Consider the following 11,206-nt stretch of genomic DNA (forward strand, 5'->3'; position numbering starts at 1 on the left):
ATATTTGTTGTTGCTGTCTATTCTTGCAGCACTTAAACTAAACACCATTTGCTGTTATTGTGTGTGTGTGAGTGTGCGTAAAATAGTGTAAAATAAATTTGTTTGGTAGCTATTTTTGATGTCTCCATTTTAGGTATTTTATTAGATTTTTTTGGATTCTGCTTGCAGATGTCAACAGCACTTGGAATTGATGCAGCTGCAGTGAAATCAAAGCAACAAACAACAACGCACAGTAACAATAGCAACAAAGTGGCAAATAGCAATCGAAATACAACAAAAAGAATTCAAAACCGAAATCGAAATAGAAAATCGAAAATTCAAATGCAAATAGAAATTGCGGCAAGAAAAAATAGCCATAAAATAAGAACGTCAACAACAGCGACTAAAATCGGTAACAGCTGCAGCAAATAACAAACGTCAGCTGCAAAAACAGCGCAAAAACAAGTCACAACAACAACAACAACAACAATCAGTAGCAGCAACAACAACAGCAACAACAACAACAAAATGGAGTGGCATTTAGGGCCTCTCTTTGTCATTTTGATAATGGCCACCAAATGTGGCAATGTCATTGGCATGCCACAAAATCAGAATCAGAATCCGCATCATGGTAAGTGTGTGCATTAGGGTGCATCTAACTAAAAAAAAAAAAAATCTTAATCCATATTCGTAATTCTTAGTCAATTCAAAGAAGTTTTGAACGAGAAACTATAGCTCTAAAACTATATCCCACTTTCCAATTAATGAGTTGAAAAATTAAGAGTTTTTAGCTCTTGCAATGACGAAAATTACGTCTTAAGAACAATTGATCCTTTGATTTCAAGAAATTATTAAAGTCCTATATCTAACAAGAGTTTTGATTCCAATCTTGTCTGGCTCGGACTAAAAACACTAAAGATATGATTATAATAATATGTTAAAAACTAAAAAAAAATATATTTTTTTTTTAACTCAAAAATGAGGGATTTTAGAGCTTTGGATTTTAGCTAGGGTGAATACATTCTAGAATTGACCGTAGATTACGAATTTGAGTTACATTTATTTAATTTAAAAAATCGATGCACCCTAGTGTGCATTAAAATGCCCAATTTGCCCCACTGTACGTATATGCTAATTCAATCTAATGGTTGTGTGGACCCACAGAGTCAAATTCACAGCTGGATCCGGATCCGGAGTTTATTGGCTTCATCAACAATGTCACGTATCCGGCTGGTCGTGAGGCTGTTCTCGCCTGTTCAGTCCGCAATCTGGGCAAGAATAAAGTAGGTCATCTCTCTCTGTCTCTCTGTCTCTCTCTCTTTATCTTTATCCTCTCTTCGATCTCTATCCATTTAGGTGGGCTGGCTGCGTGCCTCGGATCAAACGGTGCTCGCGTTGCAAGGACGCGTTGTGACTCACAATGCCAGGATCAGTGTCATGCATCAGGACATGCACACGTGAGTACAGCGGAAAAAAATTAATAGTTTTTGATTTGATGCAGAATCAAATTGGGTGACAAATAATGGTAAAGTGGACATTCCGCAAGGAAATCGGTTAAATTTTGACAAAGCTATGGCAGCTTCAAATTTGTGATAAATGGAAGAGTATAAGAAAAGGAACAGTGACAAAATGTTGAAATTGTAAAGTTGCTAGGTCAAAGATCCTACCATTTTCGAACTTTCATAACTTTGTCAAAACTAGGCCGATTTTTAAGCGGAATATCATTTTGATCATGGTTTGGCCTCTAATTTCATTCTGCATTCAAATTTAATGAATTTCGAAAAAAAAAATATTGCCCTCTGGATCTCGATTTCAATGCTAAGGGTCCCCCCTATGGATTTTCGAAAACTCAAAATTTTAAATCTCAAGTTTTCACTTTTAATCAACTCCTTATATAGTAATAAGTATAAAACAACACTTTAAATTAGATTCTGAGACGTTTCATTTTTATGTAAAAAATCATGTCAAATCTGACAAAAATTTTGACTTGTAAAGTTGCTAGGTCAAAGGTCCTACCGATTTCAAACTTTCATAACTTTGTCAAAACTGGATCGATTTTTAAGTGGAATATCATTTTGTTCATGATTTGGCCTCTAAGTTCATTCTGCATTTAAAATTATTGAATTTCGAAAAAAAAAATTATTGCCCTTTGGATCTCGATTTCAATGCTAAGGTTCCCCCCTTTGGGTTTTCGAAAACTCAAAATTTTAAATCGCAAGTTTTCACTTTTAATCAACTCCTTATATAGTAATTAGTATAAAACAACACTTTAAATTTGACAAAAATTTTGACTTGTAAAGTTGCTCCAGGATCTTGGTTTCGATTTCAATCCCCTTTGGATTTTCGAAAATTTTAAATTTTAAATATCAAGAATTAAATTTTATTCAAAAGGCAATTCTCCTTAATTATTTTTCCTTTAGCTGGAAACTGAAGATCAGCAAGTTGCGGGAGAGTGATCGAGGATGTTACATGTGCCAGATAAATACGAGTCCGATGAAGAAACAAGTCGGTTGCATTGATGTGCAAGGTATGAAGTGTTATAAAATGATTAGGATGCATATGGGAATTATCTGGTTTTTGTTGCAGTGCCACCGGATATCATTAACGAGGAATCCTCGGCTGATCTGGCGGTGCAGGAGGGCGAGGATGCAACCCTTACGTGTAAGGCCACCGGCAATCCTCAACCACGTGTCATTTGGCGACGCGAGGATGGGGAAATGATTCTCATACGCAAATCGAACAGTCGAGAGCTGATAAAAGGTGATAGTGATAGTCTGCAAGCCAAATTGTTGCATATTGTTATACACGTCTCTGTCCATGAATCTGCTTTCACAGTGGAGACCTACAACGGCTCCTCGCTGAGGCTCATCCGACTGGAGCGACGTCAGATGGGCGCCTATCTCTGCATTGCCTCCAATGATGTGCCGCCGGCTGTCAGCAAACGCGTCTCCCTCAGCGTCCAATGTAAGTCGGCAACTTTCTACACTGAGAGAAAAAATTCATACTTCTATAAAGTTGGAATTATATTGAATTATTATTTTATTATTTTATTTAGGTATATTGTCCCCAAGTTTCAAGGTTGCACGTCAAGCCATTTGGCCTGTACAATGCTCAGTCAGTCAGTTATACAAATTTATTTATATATATATAGATTTTCGATTCTTAATATGAATATTTGATTTGTGTTGAAATTATTGAAAATAAGCATACAAGTTCTTTAATAGTGTACCAATAATTTTGCTCGAAAGAAATTCAAGTAGATAATTTTCTTGACGATCTATCTCTCTCTCTCGAGTTGATTCAATCGATTTCTATGAAAAAAAAGATAACTCAATAGAGTCTCGTCATCGTAATCATCTATAATAACATTTGTTTTATCAGTTTTCTATTTCGATATTAAATTGGATCCAAAGTTTGAAATTACATCACTACTTTAATCAAAATAAACTCAAGATTTTCTAGAAATGTGTACGAAAATATTATTACGGATTCAAAGATTTTCAAAGTTGATTTTTTCTTTTTTTACAGAATAGAAACAGATGGAATTACTCCATTTTAGTATGAAATTAATCAATCAGAATACTCAATATTTTCGCTCTGTGTATTACCATATCTACATTTATTTATACTCCTACTACTTTCTCATTTCCTCATCCCATTGTAGTTGCTCCCATGGTGCGTGCACCGAGCCAACTGTTGGGCACTCCGCTGGGCTCCGATGTGCAGCTGGAGTGCCAGGTGGAGGCTTCCCCCTCGCCCGTCTCCTACTGGCTGAAGGGAGCACGCACATCGAATGGCTTTGCCAGCGTCTCAACGGCCAGTCTCGAGTCCGGCTCTCCAGGTCCCGAAATGCTGCTCGATGGGTAAGTTACCCCTTAATCCAATCTCCAAAAAACCGTAGAGGAGACTCTCGCAAGTTTTAATCAAATAGCAAAAATATAATATTCAATATATTTCAAGATACTTTGATTCGGAACATTTTTTTCCAAATTATTTTACCCATGTATTATCTATGAAGTACGATTAAAAATTGTGAATTGCATACAATACATTTTTGGATATTGTTTCATAATTAAAATGCTGACAAGAAATGCGAAAAGTTTATTTAAATTAAAGTTTATCCTGTTTGCAGGATAAAACACCCAAACATAGTATATCTCCAATTTTTTCATTCACGACATTATTTTGTCAGTCTTGAATTTATTTAAGTAAAAGCTGTCTTACTTTCAATACCTGACTTTTATTGCAATATATTATAATACAAATTATAAATAAGTAGTTGCAATTAAGGCTATACCAGTTACTTTTTTCTTATATTGATATTATAGTACTTTAAAGAAATTATAGAAAATACTGCATACTTTTGGGTGCTTGTATTGCCCTTATTTTTAATAACTTTGGTTAGCTATTACTGCCGTTCTACTTGTCCAATCGAGCTGATATGAATGTGAAATATTATTTAAATGTCTATAAAATTAATGTCTGTGTCGCGTTTTAAATCTGTGAGTGTCAACTGTACTTACGTAATACTATTGTCCATTGCTTAGGCCCAAATATGGCATAACGGAAAAGCGCGATGGCTATCGAGGCGTCATGTTGCTGGTGGTGCGTTCCTTCTCCGCCTCCGATGTGGGCACCTATCACTGCGTCAGCACAAATTCGCTGGGTCGTGCCGAGGGTACACTGCGGCTCTACGGTGCGTATGCGTAATCTCTTTCAGCCGCCAAACCAAACAATTCTCATGTGGCTTACATTGTTGGTCTTTTTGTTGTTGTTGTTGTTCTTGTTATTGCAGAAATTAAGCTTCATCCGGGAGCTTCATCGAGCAACGATGAGCATCTAAATTACATAGGCGGTAAGTTGACAATGTATTTTTTGCACTGATAGAAAATGCTTTAATATTTTAATCAAGGCTGTAAACCGGGCTTGGACCGAGCCTCGTAGAACCGGTTCGGTTCTGGTTTTTAAGCAGTCTGAACCGGATCATGAACCGAACCCTTGAAATTATTTGCTTTGCGAACCCGAGCCTAACCAGAACCGCTTTATAAAAATAAAAAATAAAATAATTTCATAAATTTTATGGTTTTCTAATATTACGCAATAATTTGAGACTTCGGATTAAAACAAGTCATATTTAAGTATTCAAATAAATTTTAATTATCATCAAAGTTTGATTTCTTAAAAAAAAAAAATTGTATCAGTTCAAAATGTAGAGAAAAAAAAAAAATTTATAAAAGTAAAAGAATTTTTTTTGTATTATATTGAATTCAGATTCGAACCCAACACTTGGGTTCAGGGGTATATAAACCAATTTGCGAACCGAACCGATGTCTTGCTCTATGGTTCGAATCGCCGAACCGAACCTTTAACAAAATTTTGGAGGCTTGCAGCCTTGATTTTAATATGTATACTTTGATTTAAATATTTTCGTACATGATTTAGCGTTAAATATGAATTTGTTGGATTACAAAAATTAAATATGAAATTATTCAACTTAAATATACTTCAAATTAGATTTAAATGTTTCTCAAATTTAATTTAATTAAATTTTATTTAATTTTTCTCGTTTCAGGTCTGGAGGAGGCGCCGCGTAATGTGGCCGCCTGCACGGAAGCTGCCACGTGGCAGCTGCTGCTGCTTCAGCTGATGTTGCTGCCACTTTTTGTAGCACCGTGGGACGCGTGATATCAAAACTGAGCGTGAGCCAGCAATCAAGTATTCCTACAGGTGTTAATCCCCCTCTCATCATCAGCCCTTAAATCGATCCAACTCTACCGCTTATGCTCCCATTCATGCCTCCCCCCCCCCCAAAAAAAAACCCACCCCACTCCTTTAGACACTCCATTACATATTTTGTTAAAACATATCCAAATGTGGAGAACGAAACCGCAATGCCAATATACATATATCATTTACATACGTATCACGATAAATGTTGTTTCCCCCGAGTATTCAAATCGAATGGAAATGCCAAAAATAAATTAATACATGCCCCAAAAATATGTCGCATAATGTTAAATTGCATATAATTAAACACGAATACTATAAAATAGTGCATAAATATAATTAACATAAAAATTATTGAATAAATTATCGCAAAAAAAAACTTATTTTGAATGTTGTTTAATTCCATAAACTGGTCAGACTTTTCTTCCTGGATGAAAAATCAGCCCCCAAAAAATAATGTAATTATAATGTTTATTTAAACAATATTTGTATTTATTTATTATCGCAGATATTTTAATTCAACCGTTTGTACTATTTTAATCACCTTTTTATGGGAATTTCTTTAATTATTAAAGTAAATAATTTTTTATTTATATATTTAAAATATTTCTTGCTATTTTTATAATTTTTATCTTTAACTATATTTTTTTTGATTATTTTATTGTTTTAAATTTTTATTTTATCAAAAGGATATTTTTATTAATTTTTGTAGAATTGGATATCAAAGTTATTTTTTTAAGGTTTACGGCGCTTGTCATCAATAAACTTATTTAATTTGATAGTTTAATATATTTTTTTCACTTGTAAAAGAAAATGGTTTGTCTTCAAATTTGTTTAATAAGAGATGAGTCAAATTAATATTTGTAATAATTTTTTGAGCTTTAATATCATTATAGTCTTTTTTGTTAATGTAATCAAAGTAAATTTTATCGTACATATTTTTTGTCGTTGCAAAGAGTCTTTCGCTGTTTCGTCATTTCGTCATTTCGAACCATTGTGCAGCCACTAAATAAATAAGGTAATTATATTAAAAATATATATATAGTATGCCAATAAACAGAGTGTGATATCTACCCCAACGGTTGCCCTGTAGCACCGGACAGGCGGCATGCAACATCCGCTTATCGCTTTCTGCCGCATTGTTCACATTGTGCCACATTAGGGCGGCTCCTTTCTTCGGTTGCACGCCCATATTCAGCAGAGGAAAGGAGGTAAATCCACCCAGTTGCACATCGGTTAGCTATCGGGAAATACATATTGAGGTTTAACAAGAGCGGAAGAATCCGAGGTAGAAACTGTCAACTTACGTAGAGCAAAACGGTGGCAATGCGATTATTATTTTCCAAGTAAGCCTGCTGAAATTGAGAATTAAGCTCAAGCTAATGGGAAAAATGAAAACTTTAAAAGCAGAAACAATTGCGGCTTGGCCAGAAGGTTGAGAAGAGGAGCTTAAAATACTATCAGCGAAAATTGACTTTAAAGTTCAATCAGCCATCTTTGTATATAACTTGAAAAAAGAAATCTTATAATACAACAATACTTTATGTTGTGCCAAAATTTCATCCTCCTCGGCCTTACCGTTTGGTATCTACGAATATCAGTCAGTCAGTCAGGACAAACAGTTTTATGTATATAGATATTTTATTAATAAGACTTTATCCCAACTCACCTTATTCAATTCGAAGCGACATTTATAATGCATATAGTATTGACCGCCGATGCCATAATTGATCACTTCCAGCTCTTTGTTGAAACTCAACTCAAAGCCGGACATATCCTTTAATCTCCGATTAAGGCGCTCGATAGACAAGGAAGCATTTTGAGCTAATCCCACTCTCATGGAACCTCGCCGGACATCAGATCTTGCGACATCTGAACCGACAAGAGCACGTCTAAAATACGGTTTAGTTAGACGTAGAATATCCGCAATCTCTTGCTTGTAGATAACATCGTGATATAGTACGATTTGGGGATCAAGGCTCAGCTGTTCCAGCTTGAGAGGAGCAAGTCGAAGAAAAGGAGAGCTAATGGTATTATAGGAACATTTTAGTGAGGAACTGACAGATTCTTCTCCCAGTCCACGACAATTGGAGAGATGCGAAAGATGTTGTTGGGCTAAGTTCATATAGGTTTCCGCTTCCTGTTTCTGTTCCTCCTTCTCGGAGTACTTAAAAACCTGGTTAAAAGTTGTCCAAATACCTGGAAAATTTTCTGCAAAGAAAAACATGGTCAACTCGTGCACAGAGAGAAATAACAGGTATAATAATCAAGTAGCATTTTAAATTTGACATTCAATAAGGATCACGGTCTTATTTCAAGTATGATTTCTTAAATTTTTAAAGTGTTCCAGTAATTTTAAACTTCGATCTTAAACATAGAAATTGTATAAGATGTTTTTAATGAATTTTGGTAGTTTTAAAGATTTATTTCAGTTAATTTTCATCTGTTTTATATTAACATTATTTGAACTTGGTTAGAATAATATAATGCTCATTTTTAAGAATTTGTGCTTATATGAATATGAAAATGAATTTGAAGAATCGCAAATACTCTCAGATTTGTTTTTCTCTCTGTGTAGCAGTCGCTTTATCACGGTGCACTGTGCAAAAAACTAACCACGTTGAATCTGAATCATGCCCAGTTCTCTCAAAATTACAGCACGATCAGTATTCATCAATTTTAAAACCGGTTCGGGTGTTTCCTCATACTGTTCCAGTGCAATTTCCAGCCATTTGGCCGCCTCTTGGTTCTCTCCCTGTTTTTGTAGATATTTCGCTAAGCAGACACAATCCAAAGTACTCAATTTGGCTCTGAAAAAGGAAGAGCGCATGAAAAAGTAGCAGCAAATTACACAGAGTTTTCAGATGGTGACCCACTTGTATTGCTTTTGGCTTAAAAGACCCTTTGCCATATCCCGTTCGTTCAGATTATAGGTCTCTTTGATGCGCAGCAATCCCTTGGCAGCGTGTTCCAGATCCAAATCGGTTAAAACATCCAATCTATAGTCTGCTATCTGCTGTAGATCTATGGACGGTATTTTTATAATTTAAGAATGTTTCAGAAACTGAAGAATGGTATATGGAAGTCATACCCTTGGCCTCTTCCAGCTTTAGATAACTATATAATTTTGGAGCATCCTGGTGCATTCTTCGCAACATAGGCAAACTATTCAAAGGATTCGAGACAAATTCTACGGGATTCATCATTGCCTCCTCATGTCGCTTCAATGCATCATCAACAATTCTATGGGAAATTATTTCAACTCATTTTCAAATCCATTTTCAACTTAAAATTCAACTTACATTCGTATGTTTTTCAACTTTTGCTCCACAACTTTGATATAGATGCGAAGATCGGTCAATAGATGATCTTCCCCCTCGAGAACACGTCTCATTTGATGTGTCGAGGTGGCAGTCAATTCTCCACCCACCATTTTCACAGTGAAGTAGAAAATGAAGAAGAAGAAGCACATGAATTTGACCAGCATTCTGAATAACAAGTGAACTGAAACTGAACTAATTGAAATATATGAACAACTCGATATTAATATGGTCAACTGGCGAATTGATTCGTTACACTCACACAAATCGAGAGATCTCAGCTGCAAATCAAGAAAATGCAAAGTGAGTTATTTAAAAAAACTTTTTTTTTCAGCAAGATAATCATTTTTTGTGAGATAACCTGTAAAAAAGAATTATTTTTGTATATTTTAAAAATTTAGTTTTTTCCGAAAACTTTGAAATATGTTGTACACATATTATTTTTAAGAAAAACCTTTCAAAAACTTCCAAACTGTGCATCAACATTTTTAATATTTGAAATATATTATAATTCCATTCTTGTTACTCTCTCAAAACTTTATCGATTTACAGCTGTCGAATCAACTTCAAAATTATTTGTTTACTTATTTTTATATATATTTGTGTTTAAATTTTTAATTTTAAAAATTTTGTACAACTTTCTGTATAGGGTATCTGTTAGTCGAGCACTTATTCATTTCAAGAGTTTTTGAAAACTTGGTTTACTGTGAGTTTGCTGTCATCGATTCGAAGTTAGAGCCAAAATAAAACTTACCGAAAAAGTGAAATTTTTCAAGATTTCCTGAATTTTAAAAGATATAGAAGAGATAAACGCAATGGACTGGGGATGTTTTCAACCGCAAAAACCTCAGGCCCCGCCGAGATTGGAGCCCTATATTCAACCGGTAAATGGAATCGTTCAACCTCCTGTGATTCCCCCTCCCAATCGACCGGGAAGAAGGACAAATGTCCTGGATAGTTTGAAGAGTGCATTGGGTGTCATTTGGAAGAGTCGCTTGTCGTACTACTTTCGCTACCCTGTAGACGCCGTTCGATTGGGCATACCCGACTATCACAAGGTCATCAAATATCCAATGGATCTTTCGACAATCCGCAAGAGATTACAGAACAATTATTATTGGCAGGCGGATGAGGCAATGGAGGATTTCGAGCTGATTATCGATAACTGTCTGGAGTACAACGAGGAGGGAACAGAGGTGCATTCGGCGGGCTTGGAGTTGAGGGAGGCATTTCACCAGAGATTGGATTTTATCGATATGAGCAATGAGGTGGAGATAATACCACAGACGGGATCAAGAAAAAGAAAGGCCGAGACTTTTAGTCAACCCATGATAAATTCGCCCGATGACGAGTGTTCCACTTACACTAGACAACAAAAGCCCAACCTCGACTATATCGAGTATAAAGAGGAGGCGATTTCGTATATTGAACCCGATCCTGAACCCGAAGCTGATCACGAACCAGATTCTGAACCAGTTTCCAATTCCGATCCTGATCCCGATCCTTATTCCGTTTTCTATCCCGTTTCTTACCCCGATCCAGCAAACGATTTCTATTCCGTTCCGGAACCCTCCCATTCGGTTCCTGAATTCCAGCCAGAATCCGAACCAGAATCTGAACCCGAATCCGATACTGAATCCGAAACAGAAACCGAATCAGATTCTGAACCTTTATCGAAATTGGACGAACTGCAGCTGAAAGCCGAGCAACTTATCGATTGGCAAGAGTATCTTATCGAGAAATCCCACTGCGAATATCTTTTAAGATCCTTAACAAAAGAGAAAAGAACTCATTTCACTTGGCCCTTCAATAATTCGAAATTGTGGACTAAGCTTAGCCTGAATCCAGAATATAAACATTCTAAAATTGAGAAATTGGATTGGCGAATTTTAAGCGAGAAATTGGCAAAAAATCGATTTGAAAATTTTGAACATTTCGTGCACACGATGCGGCAAATGTTTCAAGATGCTTTGACTGGTTTTCCATACGATGATATTTTAATTGATGCGGTTAATGAGACGGACGAGGTACTCGAATCGTATTTAGATGAATGCCGAGAATCCATAGATTACAAAAAGCAGAAACTGCACGAAGTGACTAACGATATGATTAAGAAAACTAACAGGTTCTTAGTAGAAATGGAATACACAGCACAAAGAGAATAATCATCTCCGTGTTCC

General features: G+C 35.7%; 4 protein-coding genes across 4 annotated transcripts; 2 read left to right on the forward strand and 2 right to left on the reverse strand.

Annotated features, from left to right (window-relative positions):
- The first annotated feature begins 507 nt into the window (after positions 1-507).
- LOC117789550 (lachesin) lies at positions 508-5,787 on the forward strand. The gene is made up of 10 exons (XM_034628580.1): positions 508-610; positions 1,144-1,262; positions 1,336-1,436; positions 2,400-2,506; positions 2,566-2,739; positions 2,815-2,943; positions 3,644-3,842; positions 4,527-4,675; positions 4,775-4,834; positions 5,552-5,787. The coding sequence occupies exons 1-10, from the start codon at positions 508-510 to the stop codon at positions 5,662-5,664; spliced, it is 1,254 nt and encodes a 417-aa protein (XP_034484471.1). The 3' UTR covers positions 5,665-5,787.
- An 817-nt stretch (positions 5,788-6,604) lies between these two features.
- Positions 6,605-7,933, reverse strand: LOC117789551 (prolyl 4-hydroxylase subunit alpha-3). Its single transcript, XM_034628582.1, has 4 exons — positions 7,376-7,933; positions 7,014-7,061; positions 6,781-6,946; positions 6,605-6,711 (listed from the first exon to the last, which is right to left on the reverse strand). Exons 1-4 carry the CDS (start codon positions 7,931-7,933, stop codon positions 6,680-6,682), a joined length of 804 nt encoding a protein of 267 aa, XP_034484473.1. The 3' UTR covers positions 6,605-6,679.
- Positions 7,934-8,277: 344 nt separating this feature from the next.
- LOC117792550 (prolyl 4-hydroxylase subunit alpha-1-like) lies at positions 8,278-9,202 on the reverse strand. The gene is made up of 4 exons (XM_034632731.1): positions 9,009-9,202; positions 8,798-8,949; positions 8,583-8,730; positions 8,278-8,516 (listed from the first exon to the last, which is right to left on the reverse strand). Exons 1-4 carry the CDS (start codon positions 9,191-9,193, stop codon positions 8,318-8,320), a joined length of 684 nt encoding a protein of 227 aa, XP_034488622.1. The 5' UTR covers positions 9,194-9,202; the 3' UTR covers positions 8,278-8,317.
- Positions 9,203-9,841: 639 nt separating this feature from the next.
- Positions 9,842-10,692, forward strand: LOC117789552 (homeotic protein female sterile-like). Its single transcript, XM_034628583.1, has 2 exons — positions 9,842-10,446; positions 10,674-10,692. The coding sequence occupies exons 1-2, from the start codon at positions 9,842-9,844 to the stop codon at positions 10,690-10,692; spliced, it is 624 nt and encodes a 207-aa protein (XP_034484474.1).
- The last annotated feature ends 514 nt before the right edge of the window (positions 10,693-11,206 follow it).

Source organism: Drosophila innubila, assembly GCF_004354385.1.
Source record: "Drosophila innubila isolate TH190305 chromosome 3R unlocalized genomic scaffold, UK_Dinn_1.0 2_E_3R, whole genome shotgun sequence".
Taxonomy (NCBI): domain Eukaryota; kingdom Metazoa; phylum Arthropoda; class Insecta; order Diptera; family Drosophilidae; genus Drosophila; species Drosophila innubila.